The 26,806-nt window shown below is 44.0% G+C and overlaps 1 protein-coding gene and 1 pseudogene across 3 annotated transcripts; both read right to left on the bottom strand.

The window, feature by feature from the left end:
• Positions 1-2,320: 2,320 nt before the first annotated feature.
• Positions 2,321-15,526, bottom strand: exoc3 (exocyst complex component 3). Of its 3 annotated transcripts, none has more exons than XM_086272496.1 (16): positions 15,358-15,526; positions 14,162-14,363; positions 13,697-13,916; positions 13,399-13,571; positions 12,515-12,727; positions 11,955-12,133; positions 11,478-11,594; positions 11,202-11,319; positions 10,804-10,929; positions 9,945-10,045; positions 8,934-9,044; positions 7,669-7,810; positions 6,885-7,007; positions 6,579-6,740; positions 6,049-6,170; positions 2,321-2,698 (listed from the first exon to the last, which is right to left on the bottom strand). In XM_086272496.1, exons 2-16 carry the CDS (start codon positions 14,303-14,305, stop codon positions 2,494-2,496), a joined length of 2,256 nt encoding a protein of 751 aa, XP_086128622.1. In that variant the 5' UTR covers positions 14,306-14,363; positions 15,358-15,526; the 3' UTR covers positions 2,321-2,493. The 3 variants fall into 3 exon arrangements, with proteins under 3 accessions (XP_086128622.1, XP_086128621.1, XP_086128623.1); XM_086272495.1 differs by having other exon boundaries at positions 14,162-14,360; XM_086272497.1 differs by lacking the exon at positions 2,321-2,698 and adding an exon at positions 3,260-3,792 and having other exon boundaries at positions 14,162-14,360.
• Positions 15,527-17,450: 1,924 nt separating this feature from the next.
• LOC147309169 (5S ribosomal RNA) lies at positions 17,451-17,569 on the bottom strand (annotated as a pseudogene).
• Between the last annotated feature and the right edge of the window lie 9,237 nt (positions 17,570-26,806).

Below are 26,806 nucleotides of genomic sequence, written 5' to 3'. Positions count from 1 at the left end.
GTACAGAACCTGGATACAGAAACGTCTTGAACACGCATGCCACAAAGACATGCATGCTAGGTTCATTGGCTGTAGGTGTGCACAGTTGTCTCTCAGCAACAGATTGGTGACCTGTCCATGGTGAACCCCACCTCTTGTCCCACAACATCTAGGATGGGGTCCGGCCGAAATATGACAGTGAATGAATTACACTAGGAGAGCATCAGCTGATTCTCTGGAACCTTTGTCTGGTTGGTTCTAGCTTCTGGTGATTATAGGGTTGCCAACTCCCTGAAAAATAAATAAGGGACACCTCGTGGCCAGGGCCGGGCGACCCAGTTGTCTTCACCCTTCCCAGTGTGGTGAATTTTCTAGCTCTTTTTTTGTGTGTGAAATTATTTTTTTAACCATTTGACTTGAAGTTGATTTAAGTAGATGTGTATTCTATTCTTTGTGATATGAACACATGTGAAACAAATGATCATTTAGCCATTTATTTTTAGCTCAAAATGACAACATTAACACAGTAAAACAGGTCTCTTTCTTAAACAGAAGCCTGTCATGCTTAACTTTTGAGAATATAAGTAAATCTTTCTTTAAAAGAACTCTGTCCTGCTTAACTTAAAATAATAGAAAACAATAGAAAGAAAAACATTCTTGTAACAGTGCACATTTAGTGCATTTAGTACAATTGGCTTCAGTTGAGGTATTATTTCAGCTTTTCTGATGCTAATCAGCTGCTCCTGTTTGTAAACCCGCTTGTTCCCATGATTACGCATCATAACTCATCATTATTCATCTATGTATTACTTTTATGTATTAGTCATCAATTTGTTGTAATCATCTATCCTTGCAGTTGTTTATTACACAAAATAAATTATATTATCACACTTCTGGCCACATAGCGCTGATATTCACTGCACATGCCCATATTAACTTTTTCCAGCCAGGTGTTTTCCTTTTCCCATTCTTCCCTTTCTCTGAGGGGAACAAACATTGCTGCTCTAATGCTGGGCTCACACTGTGCGATTTTTGGCCCATTTTGAGCCGATTTTTGAGTGATCGGACCGATTTTGGCCTTCATCGTGCATCGTGTAGTATACGTGGGGTAACGAGAAGTGATTAACACCTCGAGCAGCTCCCGATCATCAATCGCTCGTGAGGGTGTCACAACAGCCGCTCACACTGCGCACGCGCAAACGTCGGTGAAAAAGACGGAGCAGCACAGCTGTGCAGCGTGTGATCTGGACACAAGCGATGGAGGCACAACTTGTAGAACTTTGGAAAGCTCATCCGAGCCTTTTCCATGTGGCATCACAAAATTATCACGACCACAACAACCGTGAAAATAGTTGGATTTACACTGCTGCTCAATCACAGCTGCCTGATCATGTTTTTCATTAGCAATTTAGCAAAGTTGATGGTGGTGGTGTGTCTGTGTGAGTGAAAGACAGGGAGAGCGAGCGACAGATTTTCTGTTATAACCTTCATGTTATGGAGGCACAGTGTGCGCACTCAGGTCGCATCAGAGCATCGGGCGGTATAGTGTGAGACCCTGCATCGTGACCTATGAACTTCTAACCCCTGCGAGTCAATTGTGCAGTTTGAGCAGGAGCTGAATAACGCGACTGAAAAAATCGCACAGTGTTTGCCCAGCTTTAGGTGTACTGTCGTCCGAGACTTGCACCGCAGTGTCTGCGTTTGTTTCCCTGTTGGCCATGCTTCTTGTTGTGGTCATCTGTTGTCTTCCGGTATTTTCTCTGTAAGCGACCTTTCCTCGACCAATGAGATGAGCGGTAATCTGAATTGTCATACTCGAATTGTCATAAGTGTGCTGTCAGCTCATTGGTCACAAAGCAGGAGAGGGGCTGGGAATTATGTTTTCCAACAAAGCGTTAATTCCATTAACATTTATAGACTACTTTTGATTCTCACTGTATTACGGGACAAAGTGCGTCCCTTATTAGCTCAATACGGGACGTGTACTTTTGTTTCTAAATACGGGACGATTCCGTTTTTTAAGGGACGGTTGGCAACCCTAGGTGATTACCAGAACTTTTTGATCCAGGTGTTTTTCATGTGAACTTTCTATGAAATATATTAAAAAACAAACACTTGAATACCACGGCCTCTTGAGTTATTTTTCTCTTAAGGTATCCTGCTTTTGTTCCATTTCTTTTCATGCTCAGTCCATACAGGTAATGTGAAGTATCGGCTATTAAAAATGAAACGAAGTTAACTGAATGCTGTACACAAGTCAGGGGACAGCTAAGGTAAAGAAACATGACTGACAAGAAACAGAGTAACACAGGGAAGTTCAGTAAAAGGAGAGGACAAAGTCTTGTGATGCAGTCCATTTATACAATACAAATTGTATTTGTTTAAGCAGGCATGTGATCAGGAAAGAAGGAACAAAATGAGTGAATACAGAAAACAGGCTGCAAGAACCAGTGAAAAATAAAGTATCCTTTGTTATGCTAGTGTGACCGAAGGAGCTGGACATGGAAATAGGCTTTATTTTAGCAGCTTTGAGGTTGCCATGGAGGTCATTGTAGTCATGGTCGTCATGGCAATGGTGGGCACAGCGACGTCTTTAAAAATGGACTGTGTGACACCAGAATGTGACACTTTATTCTCGCTGAGCGTTCCGATGATCATCTGCCGCATCTCCCTGCTGGCATCACCACGCACAGCAAGCAGCGCCTGGATGTGCTCCTCCCTACAGAGAGCCGGAGGGACAAACAACCTCAGCCACGTATAGGCAAACTCATTATAGACACATGCTGTATTCCGCGTGGTGTTGATGGCCTTGGTAGCACTGTCACGGCTCACTCGGTGATCAGGCACACTTCAACATTAGTTGAGGCACTCTCTTTTTAAACTAAGTCTGAAAAGCTTTTTTCTCATGGCACGGTCATGCTTAACAGAAAGAACACCAACACGATTCAGCGTGCACGCCCTCATCAAGATGTGTAAACAGATTGCATGAAAAACTCTCGTTTCTAACGCTGCGACGTCAGGAGCAAGTTCCCACCTGGAGTCAGAGTGGAATATTAATCAGTTCATGTTTTAACTTTGTATGTCTTCCTTCCAAAGAGCACTTTAACCAGAAGCATTTCAAAGTGGACATGAAGCACTACATGTACAAAGGCGAACTTACACCATGGAGCTCTGCTCTCAAAGATGTGATTCTGTCTGTGAAGCTGGGTTTAAGAAACAAAGTTTATAACCTTTATAAAATTTTATAAAGGTTATAAACTTTTATAAATAAAAGTTTATAACCTGGTGATGTAACCTTGTGTACTGACAGAAGATGGCGCCAAACACTCAGAAATGTAAGCACTTCTTAAATCCAGCTACACAGACACTGTTACAGCTCTGTCAGGTTTGGAGAGCAGGGCTCAGTAAATGAGCTTTATACACTTAGTGCTTAATGTGCACTTAAAGCTCCAAATCAGTAAACACACAGCATTGGGAACAATAAAACTGGTAACTAAAATGTATCAAATGAAAAAACTATACCTGCACACGAGAGGCAAACACTTGAATATTTAATCCACTATAAGTTTGTTAGAAGCTGCTTGATTTCTTTGCCCTGGTTCCCAGCACCAGTTCTGGATCTCCATTGTGGTTCCCTATAACTGCCACGGAGTCTTTCTTTTAAGTCTGTTTCCTGCAGCCCGTGTTTGGGTCATCACTCGTGGTGGTCTAATGGCTGCACTGTCGCAGCAAAAGTGTCTTGAACCCTGGCTGGGGCCTTTCTATGTTCTCCCTGTGAGCGTGTGGTTTCCTCTGACTACATCCTCCCTCAGTCTAAAGGCATGCATGGATGTGAGGTAGATATATAGAATAAAGTGTTGGTTAAGCTTAAAAACGAATAAATACTATATGAATGTGAGTATGTTGCATTACTCCTACACTAAACACACACCTAACAATAAGTACTTTGATGACACGTTCAATACTTCCAGATAAATCCAGCGTTACATCTATATCAGTCTCTGAGAGCAGGAAGTACTCTCTGTGCAAACTGTCCCGTTTCATTTTACTAGCAGACTTCACAGCTTTTTTTTTTTTTTTAACTGTTAATTATTGTCAGCCACTCCTTGGCCACGAATGTCATGTGACACTGTGCAGCTACAGTAGAAATGTATTGTGGTGGGTAAAAACCTTATTTTAAGGAAAAGCAACCTAATGTCTTTTATTCAAACTCAGATCTGACTGGTGACACTATTTGTGTAGGTTTTTTCAGGGTAACTACTGCAATTAAAGCTTATGCTATTTCCTCAAATGACCATGAAAGCAGCAATGTGAGAGAAAAAAATGTTTAGTGTAAATGTGCCATATAAAAAACGATCCCATCATTTCAGTTCTTGTATACAGTGGGGGAAAAAAGTATTTAGTCAGCCACCGATTGTGCAAGTTCCCCCACCTAAAATGATGACAGAGGTCAGTAATTTGCACCAGAGGTACACTTCAACTGTGAGAGACAGAATGTGAAAAAAAAATCCATGAATCCACATGGTAGGATTTGTAAAGAATTTATTGGTAAATCAGGGTGGAAAATAAGTATTTGGTCAATAACAAAAATACAACTCAATACTTTGTAACATAACCTTTGTTGGCAATAACAGAGGTCAAACGTTTACTATAGGTCTTTACCAGGTTTGCACACACAGTAGCTGGTATTTTGGCCCATTCCTCCATGCAGATCTTCTCGAGAGCAGTGATGTTTTGGGGCTGTCGCCGAGCAACACGGACTTTCAACTCCCGCCACAGATATCTATGGGGTTGAGGTCTGGAGACTGGCTAGGCCACTCCAGGACCTTCAAATGCTTCTTACGGAGCCACTCCTTTGTTGCCCGGGCGGTGTGTTTTGGATCATTGTCATGTTGGAAGACCCAGCCTCGTTTCATCTTCAAAGTTCTCACTGATGGAAGGAGGTTTTGGCTCAAAATCTCACGATACATGGCCCCATTCATTCTGTCCTTAACACGGATCAGTCGTCCTGTCCCCTTGGCAGAAAAACAGCCCCATAGCATGATGTTTCCACCCCCATGCTTCACAGTAGGTATGGTGTTCTTGGGATGCAACTCAGTATTCTTCTTCCTCCAAACACGACGAGTTGAGTTTATACCAAAAAGTTCTACTTTGGTTTCATCTGACCACATGACATTCTCCCAATCCTCTGCTGTATCATCCATGTGCTCTCTGGCAAACTTCAGACGGGCCTGGACATGCACTGGCTTCAGCAGCGGAACACGTCTGGCACTGCGGGATTTGATTCCCTGCCGTTGTAGTGTGTTACTGATGGTGACCTTTGTTACTTTGGTCCCAGCTCTCTGCAGGTCATTCACCAGGTCCCCCCGTGTGGTTCTGGGATCTTTGCTCACCGTTCTCATGATCATTTTGACCCCACGGGATGAGATCTTGCGTGGAGCCCCAGATGGAGGGAGATTATCAGTGGTCTTGTATGTCTTCCATTTTCTGATGATTGCTCCCACAGTTGATTTTTTCACACCAAGCTGCTTGCCTATTGTAGATTCACTCTTCCCAGTCTGGTGCAGGTCTACAATACTTTTCCTGGTGTCCTTCGAAAGCTCTTTGGTCTTGGCCATGGCGGAGTTTGGAGTCTGACTGTTTGAGGCTGTGGACAGGTGTCTTTTATACAGATGATGAGTTCAAACAGGTGCCATTCATACAGGTAACGAGTGGGGGACAGAAAAGCTTCTTACAGAGACGTTACAGGTCTGTGAGAGCCAGAGATTTTCCTTGTTTGAGGTGACCAAATACTTATTTTCCACCCTGATTTACCAATAAATTCTTTACAAATCCTACCATGTGGATTCATGGATTTTTTTTTTCACATTCTGTCTCTCACAGTTGAAGTGTACCTCTGGTGCAAATTACTGACCTCTGTCATCATTTTAAGTGGGGGAACTTGCACAATCGGTGGCTGACTAAATACTTTTTTATCCCCACTGTATGTCTAAAGTACCATGCTGAAAATATGGGAATGATGCTGGCAACAGCTGGAATGCTAGCCAGCGTTAGCATGTGTCTGTGTACCTGATATCAGGATATTTAGACACCAGCGTGGAGACCTCCAGGAACAGCAATGTGGGGTCAGTCAGCTTGAACACTTCTGCAATAGCAGTGATGGCACCACAAAGCCAGTCCGTGTCCTCACCCTACATGGTTAAAAAACAAAAGAGAACCAAGAATATTTTCATGTGCTGCTGTGTGAGGATCGTGTGTATCATCTGCTTGGCTGTTAAACTCTTCACAGTACATCAATTAGAGTTAGGGTAGAAAATCCACACGAAAACAAAACTTGAAAGAGTCAAGTCTGAGCTCATTTAGGTCAATATAAAAATGAATGAGGTATTATGTTAAATTAATATACATTTGAAATATATTTTAGGAAGTCAGACATTATTGTAGTTCATTGTTTTGATTAATCTGAAACATTGTAGTCACTCGAGATCCTGGATTTTTGATTTTCATGAGCTACAAGCCGTAATTATCAAAATGAGAGAAGAAGCACACACTGTCCACATATTTCCATACCAAAGAGCACTGCACACATGTGAACTTACCGCAGCCAATTTTCTAAAGAGGAACTTGAACTGATCAGCTTCCTTCATCATCCTTTCAGCTCCCTCCTTTCTCTCGTCAGGGTTTTTAAAAGTGATCCTCTTTTGCATCACTGCTTTAATGTACTCGACTACCACCCTGCGCAGGGCCTCACTCGTCATCTCCTGCACACAGCACATAGAGCAGGTTAGTCCTCAGAGTAGAGTTACACTACAGCTGTGGAAGCTACGCAAACAGCTCAGACCTACATGCTGAAAACATCGTTATTCAATTTCACTGGACTCTACGGCTGTTTGCAAAACTTCTACCTGATTGAAAGGTTTCTTAATCTTGTTGAAGTCATTGAAATAGTCCTCCACCGTCACACAGATGGTATCCACAGCATGAGAGCCTGTCAGCCACTTCCTGGTCAGCAGTTCGTTCAAGTGACTCTGGAAAATGCAATGAGAGAATAATTTGTAATCAGTATTTAAACATCAGAGGAAATTCTTATCATTCATTCGTAATGCTAAAATAAATCCTCAGTTTAAGAGGTTTCACAAGTTCCTGTGAAACAGCTGGAACTCAACTGCACCCTCGACTCACTTTCAGCTGATAAATCTGTAAAGTTTTTGTGTTGTTATTGTTACAATGTGTGAGCAAGGAGAGCAGGCTGCTCATTTACTCGCTCAAAGACCCTCGAAGCAACAACACCTGATATACAGCAGATTCATTTGTCTCTTATTGATCAACAGGAAATATATAATGGATTTAAATGTGATTATAAACACCTATATTCCTTTGAAGTGGACACCAAAATAGTAGCTAAATGCTTTGCTGCAAGACTAGAGAAAGTACTTCCTCTGAAAGCCATGGACTGAACGTGACAGGCGTGTTTTCTGGACCACCCAAACAGTCAAACACTAGTTTCAGGCTCCGTGCAATGAACACGACTGGCATCCTTTTATAATATATTTAATAAAAATCTGATTACAATATCAGACCGGAGTTTTGTTTTGCTTTTTTAATAGAAAATGAAACTAGAAATACAACAAACAAGATATAAACATGTAGTAACTATAGTATTATTAAAAATATACTTTGTTTTTTTACCTCAAGATCAAGGAAAACTTCATCTAACAGGAACTGACAACCCTCCTTTGCCACCTCATTGAGCGTCCTCTCTATGGCAGCATCACTGTCAGTGGGCTCTGATGACTGAGAGTACTTCCTCTTCAGACTGTTGATGGACTCCCTGAGTGACAGATGGGACTGTTTACAAATGAATCTTCATAACATGACTGAGCCATAAATCAGTTTCACTGACAGACAGCATCAGCGGTGAGCCGCTTTCACCAGCCTGCGTTTACAGAACACATCACACCCTAGTGGCTTATATTAATATTGGCATATTTTTGCATGTTTTCTCACCATAACTTCCAGAACACCACTTCTGAATTTGTGATGCGAAAAAAAACAGCATGCAAAGTTTTGAAAACGAATTAAAACATAATAAATAATACAAGGACATATAACCTTATAACTGTTTAAACAGTACAGTCATTGCTAAATGTAATAGCAGTAAAGCATGAATTTGGGTAAAACCTGTGCAACAATAAAAAACATGATGCAACATCTTCCAGCTGACTGCAGTTCATAAAGAGTGACGGAGGACTCTACGAAGGACTGAGTAGCACACATTGCTGACAGTGGCTTATACTGAACATTTCACAGCATCAACCAATAAGCAGAGGCCTTTGTTATGAAAAAGGGACAATCCTGTGAAATTCTTATAATGACTGTCCCATTGCTTTTATTTTGAAAATCAACACATACCTGTGGTCAATAAAATAACTTCCTGTATAACACTAAGGGCTTATATTTTGAAAATCCAAAAGTGTCTGAAGCACATTTTCCTTCTATTAGGAAACTGAGGGCTTTTATTTTGAAAACTTGACACACTTTGTCCCTTCTGTTAGCCGCTGCTGTCTCTTGTGCACCAGGATGTGTGTAACAAACAGGAGCAGCTGATGAAAGTGATTTGCCTTCATTAAGATCTCAGCACATCACAGCTTTGCACAGCTTGAGCTCAGTGTCGCTGAGCTCTTACTGTATCAAGCACAGGTAAAAACAGAAATCTTCAACAATCTTTGCCAGCACACTGCCAGCCAGTGTGATTTGAACTTGTCTGAACTTGATCATTCGTAGATGCACCTGTGGTGTCACAATCTTAGGTGTTCATGCCAAGCGCCTGCCCGCCCAGCGAGCTGATGACAATACCCCATCAGTCTGTTATGGCTGATGGGGTGAATTAGAGTAATCCACCTCTTATTTGGATAATATGTTAACACTAGTTCATGAATGAAATTACAACTCACTTAAATGTCTGGCAGTTGTTAATGATGGCTATCATATACTGCACATAGCACTGAGGCAGCTGCCTGTCTCTCAGGTGCTCTTCTTTGTAGCTCACCGCCTCCTCCCTGTACCTGCAAACAAAACACACATAGTTACTGGTAAAGATGTTCCCGTAGTTTGTTCTCTTACTTGCTCTCTAAATGGATGCAATTACTATTGATTATTAGCTACTTTTAATTTGGAGAACCGGGGACTTTTATGAACCACGTTGAGGGTGTTCATTTTGGGCCCAATGTTGCAAGATGCACTTGTAGCACACTTCCCAATGAAGTGAGAACAGAAACAATTAGAACCGGATTCACATCACAACAGGTTTATTCATCACAATGATCCGGATTCTCTCAAATGTTTAACAGCTTCTATTCAATGATTAATGACGAAGCCTCATCACGCTGGTTTTAACTGCTCCACAGTTTTTCAGAGAACTGTGTGAATTGTTTCAATCTGTCAGTCTCACAATAAGTCAACACTAGGAAATGCAGACTAATAATTCTCGCACACATTTTAAACAATGGTTATGTTGTGTGAAACTGTGATGTGAGGGTGCGCAAAAAGACAGCAGATGGAATAAGAGTGCTAAAGGGCCATTAGTATATAGTGCTGTGCAGCGTCAGTTCATTAAAGTTGCTGGTGAATGATTTTACCTGCAGCACCAGAATGGAAATAAAGGTATTTGTCAGTGTAACTACATGCAGTGAGTTGTCCCTTAGTGTACACCTCAGTGGAACTATTAAGTCCTCGTGAAAAAAGTGGTGCACACAAGGAAATAGCTGCAGGAAAATACAAGTTTGTTTGCACAGCGCTAGGGTTTGCATATGTCTGAGCATGAAAATCAAGGCCTGCAACTCACTACTCCAGGAGGAGCTTATCATAAAGCTGTGGTTTAAATGACACCTTCATAAAATTCAAAATCACTGACATTTTTCTTGAACTGTTACAAGAAAAGTTAAAAAAGCGTATGACAGAAATACCTGAGGAGGAAAGTGTTCATTTGTTTCAGGCAAAGCTTCAGAACCTTTTCTTTGAAATCTCCATCAATCTGTGCAGCAACTTGTAGGTTCTGCTCAAACATCTGAGGAGTCGAGACAGAATCAGAGGAGCACTTTCAAGAAGCAAGTACAACGTAGCAGACATCACACAGTACACTGAATGTCACAGCAAATCCTTCAAACTGCAGTCAGTGAGGGACAGCTTCAGTCTAACACTGTGCCTGAAAAGTCTCCATGACCTGATCAGTGTGACCCCGATACTTCCCCCACCACGCTTTAGATCTCATTTTTTCTTCATCAAGCGCAGTGAAAATAAACTGCTTTTAACAATGAGCAGTGTTGGAGAGTAACTAGTTAAACATAACCAAGTTTAATTACAGTCGTATAAAACTATCTCCTCCTTTCTGTGCTCTGCCTCTTCTCTGCCAACCAAAGTGCATTACTGCAGCAGTGACCAGGCTGAGGCAGGTGAGCATGCCAGTGAATAAGCAGAGACAAATGTTTACAGGAATAAAAATGGTGCAATATCAAAAGACACCAACCTAACAGAACGTGTGGAACCTGTAAAGGATCCTCTGCTACTGTTGAAACATTTTTACAAATAATCAAGTGCAGTTAAACTAATTAAAATAGTTACTTGGCTTGTTACATTTTAAAGAGGTAGCTAGTAATGCTATTGAAAAAACAGGCGTGGTCTGTAATATGAGTGTTGACGCCAAGTTAAAAAAAACAGTGCGGACATCATCTGGCTGAGAACATTCACACGAGGCGTGTTATCAACACGGCTGAAAATCTTACAGCTCTGTACGGGCTCACTCCTCACAGGGGAGCTGCGTGTTACCTGAAAGACGATGGCCGGCAGTGTGGTCTGATAGTATCCGTCTTGATCAGCCTCAGGCTCTGTGTCCTTTTGCCAGTCTTTCTTATCCGTTTCCAGGGCCTTGCGCAGCCAGCCTGTTATATTAGACTAAAGACATGAACGTCAAACAGAAACAGGAATTGACTTGATTTCTGTTGTTTGTCATTTTTAATGAGATGCTGACATTACAAGTTACAGATATGAGGACATGAGGAGTTGGTTTCTTTTGCAGTTGGATGTTCAAGGAGCCGGCCTACTGTAGTGCAGCACTCACAGTTTTTAATTGCATGAGAACTTAAACTGCACAATATACTGTATAAATAATTACAGGCACAATAACTTGAATGAGACAATCCAGAGAGTTCCTGGTAGCAACTTACTGTAAAGGTCTTCACATATTTGCTGAGCAGGTCGTCCACCACCCCTCGCGGCAGCAAAGGCTCCAGCTGGTGGATGTCACACTCTGAACAGAGCTCTGGATGGCCCATCATCTCCACGCTGGGACAAACACACACACTCGTTGTATAACAGTACATCTGTCACACCTGCAGATTCCTCATGAGTTTTGCTCAGCAGTAGTAAGATGCCCCAGGGTTAGGTCAGTTTACATACATGCTTCCAAGCAAAGACTCACAAAGTGTGCTTTGTGTGTGTACCTCTTATATGTGTTGAGGACCCACGTCAGAAGAGACACAATCTCATTAGCCTCCAAGTCCTCAGAGGCCAGTTCTTTGACACGCATGGACACAGCATTATGGTAAAGACGGAAAAACCTGAAACACGCATACAGGGTGCACATGTGGGTGAGCACGTCTGTGAATACGACACACAAAAGCATATATGTAGAATATATCGTTGACTCGTGTTTATTTAAAAAGGACAATGCATACGAATGAACACGAGCACTTAAATATACCAGATTTAGCCAGACTCGTTTTCACATGTAGTCCTGGCGGGGGGCTACTAAATGTACAAAGCCCTTTACCTCACTATGGAAACAGTTTGATAGATCTGCAGATCTTCAGTTTTTTAGTGATGGACAAATAAGCTGAGGATTGTTGGGACTGAAAGACATTTATAGACATTTAACATAACTGCGACTTCACACTCTTACAAGAAATGATATGTCTGACCTGTTGAATGTGTTGTAGTGTGGAGGGAAACACTGCACCATGAGATTTTTGACAACAATCAGATCATCCAGAACATATTTCCTGGTTATTTCTAGAAGACGAACCAGCCACATTTTATCAGCCTCTCTTGTGACTGCTTGTGTGCCCTCAATGCGGGTGCTGACTGTACCCTCCAACACCTGCAACAGAATCCACCAAAGGCTTCATAAATGCTCACTGGCTTTGTGGCTGCGTCAACCATGAGTGCAAACACAGGTTTAAATGAGTCAAAGGGGTCTCCATAAGTGGATGGAGATCACTGTAGACATACACCAGTCCTACAGCTGACAGAATACTAACCACATGGTCAGAAATACAAAGACTGAAATATTTTATGAAGAAAATGAAAATAAAAGCAAAGGCAAATTAAATGTAAACAAGTTTTGGATAAGTACTCACAAACACAATGACTGATACGATTTAAGAAGAGTTGGCAGGTACTTAAAAAGATGTGGAGAGTTTTCAGACCCTTTGAAATTGTTTTTTCTCTCAGTATTTACAAAGTATTATCCTGTTCTGACCTCAAACATCTTGTCCTTCCACTTTTTGGGCCGCCCAGGCGGGATGAACCCAGTCTGCTTTTTTCGGTCAACCATACGCCGATCAATCTTCTCCTCCCGCTCAATGATACGAACTACTGACACCAGCATGGTGGGGTCACGACGAACTGTTACCATGGACCGCTGCAGTACCATCCATAATTGTTTAGCCAGCTCGTCTGACAGTCCCTGAACCTGGAAGAGAACAGAGAGAGCGAAAGCTTTTTGAGCGGCTTCTCTACAACTACCTGTGTTGAACCAGGCCATATTTTTAATCACAGGATTTTTTTGTCTGGTTAAATAAAGGTTAAAAAAAAAAAAAGAATGAACACAAGTTTAAGGCATTGGTGTCCCTTCATGAAGCCAGTCAAACGATTTTTTACTCATAAACTGTATTTTTTTAAACACTTTTACTATCGGAGATTTTTATTCACTTTTTTCAGACGTAGCTCTTTTATGCCTTTTCAATGCTTTCAACATTCAGAGTTTTCAAATGACAAAAGCACCTGCACTGTGTGTGAATGACACTGACTTGTCCAATCAAATTCTTAAACAAGGCAGGTACTGCCAGTTGACCGGGATGCACGAACTTGTACCCAAGAGGACAATTCCAAGTGACAACTGGAACTCGGCTTTGCATGTATTCCACATGCATATTATTTGCATGAACTTTAAGCACACTGTAATGGAGTTTGACCACCCAATGTATTCTAGCAGGCACGTGCGCGCAACCACACAGGTAGTCTGAGCAAACTTATTTGTAACGTTTGTTGTATTTTGTGATGGATTTTGTTCCAAGCTATATTTTTAGGGGCAAGGCTGCCACTGGTCCAACTCTCTGCATCGACTTTGCTATGTTCGCTTACATCTTCAAAGTAGATGGAAATGAGATGCATGTCACTGGTGTTCCTGCTGTCCATACGGTACTGCTCATACATGAGGTCATCACGTGAACACTCCAGCTCCATCAGCTTCCTGTGGGCCTGCAGCAACTCTGCCTGCTCTATCAGCTGCTGTGTCTCTCCCACTATCTCTGGCACTAGACACAAAGCAAAGGAAAAAGACACCCATGCCAGTAAAAACCAAGAGCAGATAAGGTTTCTATAGTAACAGAATATTGTTGGCATCTTTTAGATTGAAGTTTTTAGGTTCAGCTAAACTTACCAGAGAAGATATTTTTTAGGTTTTCCACAGCAGCAGCCAGCTGGCTGTGCTGAACTACAGCATCCTTGACATCTTTTAGGTTTTCAATGGTGTTAATGCTCTGCCTCCAGTCTTTACTGACATCAGCCAATGAACTCTGGATATCTTTGACATCTAGCAGAGCACTGTGCAGCTGGGTCAGTCCAGTCCGAACACCATCCAACTGGGACTGAATGGCTGCCTGAAGAACATCAAGGACCACCAGGAAACATTCATGTTCAGCATCATTGTTGAATTACTGGGACTTAATAACCTTGTGCTATATACAAATGCTTTGCTTTCTTGTTTAACGTGTATCCATCTACTGTGTAGATTACTAATGAATACATTCTCTATAAAAAAGCATACCTTTATCTTAGCTGTTATTGAATTAAATAGTAGACATTGCTAAGATAACAACAACAGTACACACAGAGGAAACATCACCTTGAGCCGCGCTTCCACTGACGCCTTTTTACGGGCTTCTCTTCTTCTGTATTGCTCCACTTTATCCAGCTGATCTGACCTCTGCAGCATCCCTGCCACACGCTGCACTGCAGTGGCAACTGCCTCCCTGCTTGTTTCCTCCATAGTCCTGCTCAGCAAATAAGGTGTCAGGTGTGTCCAAAGGTTTCCACACGAGGACCTGCTTAAAGAGAGAAATATGTAGCAATGCTTTGCTTTACAAACTTTAACACTCATGACTGGTTTAGATACCTTGATTATTGTGGACATTAAACACTACGTGTATAAAGGCTAATTTACACCATAAAGCATCTAAAACCTGGCAGGAATTTTCACACTGTCTGGATTTAAGAAGTAAGTTTTTTGAACATGTTTAGCACCATCGTGTGCCAGTAATTCAACCTAATTCAATCTGATCTACAGATGCTCTTATCACTGTAATAACATTTTGAACGCTGTAGGCCATAACAAGATCATCTGTATCCTTCTCTAACTCTGTTTCTGTTTCTGTGATGAGCTCTGAAACTTGACTGAAACGCTTCAAATAAGCGATTCCTCTGCAGATGATCAGTTGGCTGTTTAGCAACTACTTTTTCAAGAATTTGCGATAAAAGGAAGGTAGTTAGCCACTGGTTTTGGGGACTGTATGCTGCGGGTCTAAGATGGTATTCCACTTGTGAAGACACATACAGATTTCAAGGTCCTGTTTATAAAACCAACAATGCTGTGCAATTATTGAAGGTAAAGTCTAATCCTGACACATCACATGCACGTGAATGTCACGTCCATTATTTTCTTCCGGTTATCCCATCCGGACGAAGGGGCGCTGGAGCTGTCACAGAGCAAGAAGCGGACTAAACTCTGCTCTGCCGCAGGGATAGAAAGCCATTTCCAAATGACAGTACTTCATTGGCAGACACTGTTAAATGGCTTCTGTGGTCCTAATGCCGCCGCCTAACGTTAATGCAACACAACAAAAGCTAGTGTTGCTTTTGCACTGACAGCTATAACACCGCATCAGAACACAGTCGTGACTGGATCAAGTACACAATTCAACTAACGGTGAAATGAAAACAGATGATCCAACGTAGTAAATGGATGCTAAGCTAACAACAGGCGAAAACGTCCCAGTGTCAGCGACAATACAACAAGCTAGTTCTTCAGAACCGGACACTTACCTCACTTAAGGCAAAACCAGAGGGGAGACAAAAACCATATCTACCAGTATTAAATATATTATTATTTCAACTAACACAGCCTTTGTTGTCGTTGTTCAACTTCCTGCTCCCAGCAGCGCAGGAGACGCCTGCTGCTCCTTCTTCTTGGCTGTTGACAAACAACGAATTGGTGAAATACCGCCACCAACTGGTATGGAGTGTGGATCCACATGTCACACAAATGCGTTTGTCCAAGATAATTAAATATGGCCTGATAACTTTTGCTTCCTGATTTATTTCTAAGTCAATCAATGAAATCTAGTTTAAGATTAAATCCATTTAGGCTTTCAATCAGTTTTCTTGCTTCTTCCTCATACAGTGTAATATAACATTCTCTATTGTCTCATCAATACTCACATTTTTCATTGCAATGTTTCCCTAAAACGAATAGTTTAGCCCAGTGTGCCGAAATCTTTTTTCTCCTCCTTCCTGTCCTTTCTTTCTCCCGTTGTTTTTGTCATCTCTCCTTCATTTTGTGTTTGTGTTATATTTTATTTTTATTGTACTAAAGCTGAACAAAAACAGTTTTTGGTTGCACATTTTTTTAATGTGTAATCCAATCCAAATAGAGCACGATTTAAAAACACAACTTCGGCGTGCTGTGCAAAGCACCCCCAAAGATTTATTACTTTTTTGACAATATTTGCTGTTTGTGTGACACACTACTAAAAATATGAAAAGCATACAGTACTGTACTTGGTTGAGATGTAATATTTTAACAACAAAAGTATAGATATCCCCTCTCCCAAAATGGTTTGTTCCAGCTCGCCTCTCCCCTGCTCTGGCTCTGGTGCCCTTTGTGCCAGAGCGATGGTGGCTGAGACGCAGCAGAGCGGAGGTGTGAGTGCCTGGCTTAAGACAGGACATATCAGCTGCATGTTACTCTTTATATAGTTAGGTAGGAGTCAGAGCATGTTTCTTTTTAGCTGAAAAACATTACACCAGGTGACCTGCATTGTTGAAAACGTGTTTTCCGATTATGTTTGCTGCCCTACAATCTGTCCTACTCTGTAGTAAAATCAGCGCCATTTGACCGTCCTGTTGCTCCCATTGAAATGTATACAGCCTATTTAAAAGCTAAAACTTACAATTGTTCGTAGCCTGCTGTTGTTACCACTGTCCTGTTTGAAATGGATACTTACTAGCTAACTGACTGGATGCCCATTACTCCTGTTGTGTGTGTGTTTGTGTACAGAGAGACAGCCAGGTTCATAATGGATATAAGGAAGTTGTTTTTTTTTAAAAAAGGAGCCACATTCAGGTAAAAGTGTAAAATCAAATGATCTGTAAATCAAGAATAATGTTGGATCAGTGTTTCAATATTTATATCCTTTATTAGATGTTCGTGTGGTTTAGTTATTTGCCTTTTGGTTGAAAGTACACTGAGAGAGGACTTTTTGTTAGTGATCTTAATAGTATTTTTTTCATATTAATGTAATTTTTCATCTAATTGAATAAATTCTATTTGTGTATGATTGTCAGTCCAAAGAGGGAGAGAGGAAAGAGGAGAACGTAAGGAGAAAGTACAAGGTGAGGAAGAAACAGGTAAGAAAACAGACAGGGAGCAGTGGCAGGCACAACAGAAACTGTTAAACTGACAAAAAGAAAAAAACTGATTTTACTCACACAATCTGGAAGTTGTGTTCTCTCTATATTAAAGCTGCTATACAGAATCTGCAAAACAAACTGGGTTGAAACATTTTGACCCTCTTTAACAACATTCCAACATAACATTATCATTGATTGGGGAGATTAAAATTAATGATATATTTTTATGTGGTTCAGCCACAACTCTACTAAAACCTCAGCCAGTAATAGGTCGGCCAACTTTTGGACCATCCAGTTGTCTGTATGACTGCTGCAGTACATACATCACATTTGCTCACTATCAGAAAGTGCCAAACAGCCCTGGTGGAGTGAGGAGCTGTAAAGAGAAGCAGAGTGCTCTGTTTATATTCTACAAATGTTTTAAGCTTGCCCTCATTAATGGGCAGCTGCTTTGGGTCTTTCAACACCCTCCTTCTCTGGATCAAAAGCAGTTCAATGACATGAAAAGCTAACAGCACCTGGTATCCCCAGGCAGTCTCCCATCCATTTACTAACCAAGTCCAACCCTGCTTAGCTTCCGAGATCAGACGAGATCAGGCGTGCACAGCGTGGCATGGCCGTAACCTGCAGACCTGAGCACAAAGTGTCAATTTATGGAATCAAGTGGTGAGTTGGGCAGTACTTGAAGTTGCGAACACAACCCTCCAATTTAACTACAGTCTTAACGGTAACTGCATGCTTGCCTAATACCCTAACTCAAGGACTCAATTTAGCATTTAACCAGCAGCACAGGACCTGGTGTGGTGTAGGTGGCCTCAGCAAGAAGCACAGACCCTGGTGTGGGGTAGTTGGCCTCACCCAGCAGCGCAAGCCCGCGTGTGATGTAGATGGCCTCATCCAGCAGCACAGGCCCTGGTGTGGGGTAGATGGCCTCAGCCAGAAGCACAGGCCCTGGTGTGGTGTAGGTAGCCAAAGCCAGAAGTAAAGGACCTGATGTGGTGTAGATGGCCTCAGCCAGAGCCACAGGCCCTGGTGAGGTGTAGGTGGCCTCAGCCAGAAGCACAGGCCCTGGTGTGGTGGAGGTGACCTCAGCCAGAAGCACAGGCCCTGGTGTGTTGCTTTCAGCCTCAGCCAGCAGCACATGACCTGGTGTTCTGTAGGTGGCAAAAGCCAGGAGCACAGACCTGGTGTGTTGTAGATGGTCTCAGCTTGCAGCACAGGACCTGGTGAGGTGGAGGTGGCTTCATCCTACAACTCAGGCCCAGGTGAATTGTAGTTGGCCTCAGCCAGATGCACACGCCCTGGTGTAATTTAGATGACCTATGTTAGCAGCACAGGCCCCAGTGAGGTGCGGATGGCCTCACCCGGCAGCACAAGACATTGCTGAAAACAGCCAAAAAGAATGTCGATTATGTGCCCTCATTAATGGGCAGCTGCTTTGAGTCTTTCAACACCCTCCTTCTCTGGATCAAAAGCAGTTCAATGACATAAAAAGCTTACATCAACTGGTTTTCCCAGGCAGTCTCCCATCCAAGTACTAACCAACCCCAACCCTGCTTAGCTTCCAAGATTAAACGAGATCAGGCGAGCTCAGGGTGGTATGCCCCTAAGGTGCAGGCCCTACCACAAAGAGTCAATTTATGGAATCAAGTGGTGAGTTGGGCAGTAGTTGAAGTTACAAACACATCCCTCCAATTAAATTACAGTGTTAATGGTAACTACATGCTTGCCTAATACCCTAACCCAAGGACTCAATTTAGCATTTAACCAGCAGCACAGGCCCTGGTGTGGTGTAGATGGCCTCCACCAGCAGCTCAAGCCCGCGTGTGATGTAGATGGCCTCATTCAGAAGCACAGGCCCTAGTGTGGTGTAGTTGGCCTCATCCAGCAGCGCAAGCCCTGGTGTGGTGTGTATATGACCTCAGCCAGAGCCACAGGCCCTGGTGTGGTGTAGATGGCCTCAGCCGCCAGCACAGGTCCTGGTGTGTATCAGTCAGCCTCAGCCAGAAGCACAGGCCGTGGTGTGTGGTAGATGGCCTCAGCTAGCAGCACAGGACCTGGTGAGGTGGAGGTGGCTTCTTCTTGCAACTCAGGCCCTGGTGTGGTGTGGTTGGCCTCAGCCGGAAGCACAGGTCCTCAGCTAGAGACACACGCCTTCGTGTAATTTAGATGACCTATGTTAGGCTGTGAAATTGGACAGCCTTCTAGCCTTCGTTCAAGTCTGCCCTTACTTCCGTGTTTTTCCGCTCGCTAACGCCACAGTGCAAAAACTGAAAAATGGACCAAGAAATGTTGCTCCGTGTGTTGTGTACTCTTTTAATTTTGAGGAGCTACAAAACCTGTATCAACGTCGCCGGCATGTTTGGTACCTTAGGCTCATCAGAGACAATCATATCTAGGTAAAATAATTCCCTTTAACCTACATAAATTTAGGAATTACTTAGCTAGTTTCATGGATAATTTCAGTGACTGAATGATTGCCGGTCATTTGTACACATTTACTGTATTATATAAAATATATAAACTAAATGTCTTTGAAACTCATAGAATCTAATCTTTTGGTTTCTTCTTTTACACAGCACTTTATCAAACTGTTGTCTGCTACAGAGTTGCAAGTATTATACTAGTAGTAATATCGCATCCACCATCTCCTGCTTGCATATTTCTGAAAACATCTTAGTGGTGTGACAGCCATCGATTGAGCCAGCCCTGCAAACCCTGTGGATGGACGATGCAGTGGACAGTGGGAGGAAGCATCCAAAAGCTCTCTTTAGACCACTCCGTGTGATTCTCCACTCGCCGACCAGAAAAGACAAACTGCCCTGGAGTGTCCTCAGGGAGAGAGGAAATTAGGACAGGAAGCCTAATGGAAGGCCTCTGTCCTATCACCTCATCCATGAGAGCAAACCAGGGCCAAGTAGCAGCAGTGGGCTTCCCACTGACTCCCTCTACTGACTCTGGATAAATGCAATCCTAAAGGCAGAGGAAATCAGAAATCTCAGTAGACAAATAAAAACAACACAACAACTCTTAGTTATTGTATATTTATTCAGTTGTGTTCTTAAGAATTATCGTTTTAATAACACATACATACTTTGTATTTTTTCTTTAAGTTATCCTAGTTCTTTCTTGCCTGCAAGGGGGTGACTTTCTTCTCCAGAATTGTCCTGGTCACACACAAAAATAAGAGAAGAGAGAAAACCATGGCAACTATGTTAATCCCTAAATCCAGAAGTTTTCACAGCTGAACACAAGAGAAATACCGTCTGGAGATAACAGTTTCTGTACATTATGAGGGCTAATAAAACCGTACTCATATGAATATGTGTAAATTGATTTATTCCTGTACCACAGTGGCCAAATTCTTCACCCCAGGAAAGAGGTGATTGTTTTCTCCTCATGTTGAGAACATATCACAAAAAGGTTAATTTGCAAAAGTCAAAATTGGCTGTATGTAAGCGCCAATACAATATAGTTAGGGTTATAATTAGGGTTAGGTTTAGGGCTGGAATGCACGGCTGGAACGTGTGTTACCACCGGGGGCGTCAAGCTATTGGATTCCATCCACAACCCAGTGTGGCTCTCGGGTTATCTTTCGCATTGCTGAGGGACGCCTCGGCATGTAACAAATCATCAGTATGTTACGTGATTGGAATGAGAATGGTCTTTGACATACTGTTTTAACACAATATAGTATTAAAATCAGAAAATCACAGTAGGAAATAGTTTGATTCGCTAAATACGTTTAGCGAATCATATCATATAGGATCATAACATGAAATGGAAATATAAATTGTAAATTTTTAAAACTACATGGCGGCTTTTTGGCTAGCAACTGTGTCGTCATTGTTTTCAGACAATATACAAAATAAAGGACTACACTACACACTAAGTATGTCTGTGAAGGTTCTCAGTCATCCAGGTCATCGTAGTCAAAGGAGCTTGCAAAGAAAAGCGTCTGGACTTCTTTAAGTTATTGAAGACGTTTCACCTCTCATCCAAGAAGCTTCTTCAGTTCTAAGGTCAAATGGTGGAGAGTCCCAGATATAAACCTAGTGGGAGTGTCCCCCCACAGAGGGACAAAAGGACCCCCTGATGATCCTTTCCTTGATTCCCTTTCATACTCCCGCACCAGTTGAAGGGTGTTCTTAGACCTTAGAACTGAAGAAGCTTCTCGGATGAGAGGTGAAACGTCTTCAAGTAACTTCAAGAAGTCCAGACGCTTTTCTTTGCAAGCTCCTTTGACTACACACTAAGTACACAATCCAAACACACACACACACACACACACACACACACACACACACACACACACACACATGTCAGCTGCCTTGATTGATTGAGGGAAGATGAGAAGATGAGATTGAACCTCAGACATTCCTACGTTCTATAATTCTCTGTAGCATTGTTGGTCAGTTATTTTGTCACTGTCACACCTAGTTACGTTAGTTTGTCAGAGTTGAGAACTGTGTGCATGACTGCACATATGACTGATATGCTAAGGGATTACCTAAATAGATGATGTAAGATCATAGAGAACATATTCGGGTGAATGATTCATTCTTAGGGAATGTGACCTATTTCCTTGTATTAGTAATGTGGCTCAGTTCAATCTGTTAGATAGTCTCTGACAAGTCTGATTTTTTCATACTCCTCTGCTCTACCACGTCACTGTGCCATTTCTAATTCACCTTAAATTGACATCCGAATTCTGCTTTAACTCCCTCTGACCCTCTGTCCCATTCCTTTTTGTGTCCTGAGGATACTGATTTCACTTTTTTATTGGTCACAGCAATGTTTTCATGAGCCTGTGCCTGTCTATGTCATCTGCGTTATGTGCCTCAATGGAGTTTGTGTCACCAAAAATAAGTTGAAATAATGATTCAAACACACACACACACACACACACACACACACACACACACACACACACACACACACACACACACACACACACACACTATTACCTATTACAGCCATTTCTGTATGTTCCCCTTAAAGACTCATGACAGCATGAACACAGCGTCTGTGCAGTGTGATGATAATTGAGTTTGGTAAAAGATGGTACCAGGACTCCCCCAGCTTTGTCCTTTGATGAAATAAGAGTGGAAAATCTCTTTAAATTGACTAAGACTAATACAAGTCTAGGGTCTGATAATATATGTGGCAGGTGCTCAAAATGTGCACTGAGAAATTATGCAGAAATTTTTCTTATATCTTTCTCTCATAACTTCAGAACAGCAAGAGACACAGGGACTCTTCTATACCTACTGCTATTGATCAATAACATTAAACCGTATGTCACGGTCCTAGGTCTTTTTGACCCAGCATCTTCTGTTATGGTTATATTATGGTTTTGGTTCTGATTCTTAGTTGTGCTTTCTAATTATTGTTATTATCATCATCATTATTATTATCATGTTAGTGTAGGTTTAGTTTAGCGTCTAGTCATCCCTGCCCACGTGTGCCCTCTGTACTCTGTCAGTATGGTGTCTCTGAGTTCAGTCAGTGTATTTCCTGTTTTACTTTGAAGGTCCTTGTCTGATGTCAGTGTATCCCTGTCTCATCACGTTAATTAGGTTCAGCCGTGACTCCCTCCTGTGTGCTGTTTTCTTGTTTCCCTCTGTGTATATTTATTGTGTGTTCTCCTGTGTTCATTGTCGGGCCGTCTGTGTTCCTCCGCTCATCATGTTTTTTTCCCTGAATTTTATGGTTTCAGGTTTGTTTACCAGTTATTTCTCTGTTCTGTCCGTGCCACCCTCACTTTTCTTTGTTATCACCCACTGTAAATAAAGCTCACTTGCATCCATGCCAGTGCCTTCATTTTGGGTCTATGTTTTTTGTGTGATTTTAGATCAATTGTGGTAATACGGTATATCAATGAAAAAATACCTGTAAAGTAAGACATGTAAGAATGATACCAAACACAGGCAGGCAAACAGTTTTTTAAGGTGATATATGAAGGTAAAATCAAAAATAGTCAGAAATGGCCAATTTTATGTTGTTATTTTTGTGCCTCTATTCTGAGTGTCCTCAGTCATACAGGTCATCATAGTCTAAGGAGCTTCACATTTTGGACAAAGAAGACAGATGGTTTGAAAGGGGAGTGAAAGAAGCATCTATGTCCACTGTGCTTAACATATTTGTGCTTAACATTCACACTTCAGTGGATGCATTAAAGACTGAATTGGGGTTATTGAGGATATTTGGCATCCATTCTGGAGCAGCCAGGGGTCAAACTACCAACATTCGGATTAGTACATGACCTGTTCTACCTGAGCTACAGCCACTCCATTGACCCCTACATCACAACACAATACAAAGTGTTTGGTTTAATTAAACGTTAGTGTTATAACCTCAGGATAAAAATGCTCGGAAACTCAAGTGCCAGTTTTAGGACGTTTACTGACCACTTTTTGAAACAACCACAGCTAGTCGCACACATACAGGAAACTGTCCCACACATAATATTCCGGCAGGGGGAACCCTGAAAATCCTCTGAAGGTTCCGCAACGCCCCCAAACATACATTAACAACAACACTGTCTATAACAGATAGAGCTTCAGGTCATTAAGGCTAAAGGAGTATTTTTAGTTCACTTTTTTAAAATTGTTAATCCAAATTTACAGTTTATTATTATTAATAAAAACATTACAATTCATAAGACCCTTATGAAAAGGACACCGAGGGAACAGTTTACCCTGCCCGGGATAGGGTTACCGGGGCCCCGCCCTGGAGCCAGGCCCGGGGAGGGTGCCCGAGGGCGAGCGTCTGGTGGCCGGGCCTTAGTCCATGGGGCCCGGCCGGGCACAGCCCGAAGAGGAGACATGGGCCCATCCTCCCGCAGGCCCACCACCCGCAGGAGGCGCTATAGGGGTCGGGTGCATTGTGTGCTGGGTGGCGGCCAGGAGCGGAGGCCCTGGAGGACTGATCCCCGGCTGCCAAGACTGGCAATAGGGACATGGAATGTCACCTCTCTGGTGGGGAAGGATCCTGAGTTAGTGCGTGAGGTTGAGAGGTACCGGCTAGATATAGTCGGGCTCACCTCTACACATGGCTTGGGCTCTGGAACCAGTCTCCTGGAGAGGGGCTGGACTCTGTCTCAGTCTGGAGTTGCCCCTGGTGAGAGGCGGCGGGCTGGGTATCCTAATATCCCCTCGGCTTGCTGCCGGTACGTTGGGGTTTTTCCCGGTGGACGAGAGGGTTTGTTCCCTGCGCCTTAGGGTCGGGGAACGGGTCCTGACTGTCATCTGCGCTTATGCGCCGAGTGGCAGTTCAGAGTACCCAGCCTTCTTAGAGTCCCTGGGGGGGGGGGAGGTGCTGGAGGGTGCTCCACCTGGAGACTCTGTTGTCCTGCTGGGAGACTTCAATGCTCACGTGGGTAACGACAGCGAGACCTGGAGGGGCGTGATTGGGAGGAACGGCCTCCCTGATCTGAACCCGAGCGGTGCTCTGTTATTGGACTTCTGTGCTAATCACAGTTTAGCCATAACGAACACCCTGTTCGAACATAAGAGTGTCCATAAGTGCACGTGGCACCAGGACGCTCTAGGCCGTAGGTCGATGATCGATTTTGTAATCGTATCAGCAGATCTGCGACCATATGTTCTGGACACTCGGGTAAAGAGAGGGGCTGAGCTGTCAACTGATCACCACCTGGTGGTGAGTTGGATCAGGTGGCGGGGGAAGACGCTGGACAGACCCGGTGCACCTAAACGCGTAGTGAGGGTGTGCTGGGAACGTCTAGCAGAGGCCCCAGTCCGCGAGATCTTCAATGCACACCTCCGGCAGAGCTTCAACAGCATTCCGAGGGAGACTGGGGACATTGAGTCCGAATGGACCATGTTCAGCGTCTCCATTGCCGAAGCTGCTGCATTGAGCTGTGGCCGCAAGGTGGTTGGTGCCTGCCGTGGTGGTAATCCCCGAACCAAATGGTGGACACCAGAGGTGAAGGGAGCCACCAGGCTGAAGAAGGAGTCCTATCGGGCTTGGTTAGCCTGTGGGACTCCGGAGGCAGCCGACAGGTATCGACAGGCCAAGCGGAATGCGGCTCGGGCAGTGGCTGAAGCAAAAACTCGGGTGTGGGAGGAGTTCGGAGAGGCCATGGAAAAAGACTTTCGGACTGCCTCGAAGAGATTCTGGCAAACCGTCAGACGTCTCAGGAGGGGAAAGCGGTGCTCTACCTGCACTGTGTATAGTGCTGGCGGAGCGCTGCTGACGTCGACTGAGAAAATTGTCAGGCGGTGGAAGGAATACTTCGAGGACCTCCTTAATCCCACTGAGACGTCTTCCGAGGAGGAAGCAGAGTCTGGGGATGAGGGGAATGACCCGCCAATTTCCGGGGGCGAGGTCACTGAGGCAGTTAAACAACTCCTTGGTGGCAGAGCCCCTGGTGTTGATGAGGTCCGCCCCGAGTTCCTGAAGGCTCTGGACGTTGTAGGGCTGTCCTGGTTGACACGCCTCTGCAATGTTGCGTGGAGATCAGGGGCAGTACCTGTGGACTGGCAGACCGGGGTGGTGGTCCCCATCTTTAAGAAAGGGGACCGGAGGGTGTGTTCCAACTACAGGGGGATCACACTCCTCAGCCTCCCTGGGAAAGTCTATGCCAGGGTGCTGGAAAGGAGAGTTCGTCCGTTAGTCGAACCTCGGATACAGGAGGAACAATGCGGTTTTCGTCCTGGTCGCGGAACACTGGACCAGCTCTTTATCCTCTCCAGGATACTTGAGGGTGCATGGGAGTTTGCCCAACCAGTCTACATGTGTTTTGTGGACTTGGAGAAGGCATTCGACCGTGTCCCTCGGGGTGTCCTGTGGGAGGTGTTGCGGGAATATGGGGTGTCTGGCCCATTGCTACGGGCCATTCGATCCCTATACAACCGTTGCAAGAGCTTGGTTCACATTGCCGGCAATAAGTCGGACTCGTTCCTGGTGGGTGATGGGCTCCGCCAGGGCTGCCCTTTGTCTCCGGTTCTGTTCATAATTTTTATGGACAGGATTTCTAGGCGCAGCCAGGTGGCGGAGGGCTTTCGCTTTGGTGGCCTCAGAATCTCATCTCTGATTTTTGCAGATGATGTGGTTCTGTTGGCTTCATCGGGTGAGGGCCTCCAGCTCGCACTGGAACGGTTCGCAGCCGAGTGTGAAGCAGCGGGAATGAGGATCAGCACCTCCAAATCCGAGGCCATGGTTCTCAGCCGGAAAAGGGTGGAGTGCCCACTCCGGGTCGGGGATGAGTTCCTGCCCCAAGCGGAGGAGTTCAAGTATCTCGGGGTCTTGTTCGCGAGTGATGGGAGAAGGGAGCCGGAGATCGACAGACGGATTGGGGCTGCAGCTGCAGTAATGCGGACGCTGCACCGGTCCGTCGTGGTGAAGAGGGAGCTGAGTGTAAAAGCGAAGCTCTCAATTTACCGGTCGATCTACGTCCCTACCCTCACCTATGGCCATGAGCTGTGGGTAGTGACCGAAAGAACGAGATTGCGGATACAAGCGGCAGAAATGAGCTTCCTCCGAAGGGTGGCTGGCCTCTCCCTTAGAGATAGGGTGAGAAGTTCGGCCATCTGGGAGGGGCTCAGAGTAGAGCAGCTGCTGCTCCACATCGAAAGGAGCCAGCTGAGGTGGTTCGGGCATCTGACAAGGATGCCCCCTGGGCGCCTCCTGGGTGAGGTGTTCCAGGCATGTCCCACCGGGAGGAGGCCCCGGGGCAGACCCAGGACACGCTGGAGAGATTATATCTCTCAGCTGGCCTGGGAACGCCTTGGTATTCCCCCGGATAAGCTGGAGGAGGTGGCTGGGGAGAGGGAGGTCTGGGCCTCTTTGCTTAGGCTGCTGCCCCCGCGACCCGGCCCCGGACCAAGCGGATGAAGAT

Source organism: Aulonocara sp. 'chitande type north' Nkhata Bay, linkage group LG18 (genome assembly GCF_057382095.1).
Source record: "Aulonocara sp. 'chitande type north' Nkhata Bay isolate Kocher_YH1m ecotype deep benthic linkage group LG18, A_spYH_male_GT1.1, whole genome shotgun sequence".
NCBI classification, from domain to species: domain Eukaryota; kingdom Metazoa; phylum Chordata; class Actinopteri; order Cichliformes; family Cichlidae; genus Aulonocara; species Aulonocara sp. 'chitande type north' Nkhata Bay.
This window is presented reverse-complemented; position numbering and strand designations above follow the sequence as displayed.

What these genes read in the sequence shown, in the direction of transcription:
- exoc3 (XM_086272496.1), bottom strand. Translation starts at nt 14,305, where the DNA reads ATGGAGGAAACAAGCAGGGAGGCAGTTGCCACTGCAGTGCAGCGTGTG. An exon ending in TTTCCATCTACTTTGAAGAT is followed by an intron (nt 12,728 to 13,398) that starts GTAAGCGAACAT and finishes GTTCTCTTCCAG; the next exon opens with GTTCAGGGACTGTCAGACGA. An exon ending in AACAACTGCCAGACATTTAA is followed by an intron (nt 7,811 to 8,933) that starts GTGAGTTGTAAT and finishes TCTGTCACTCAG; the next exon opens with GGAGTCCATCAACAGTCTGA.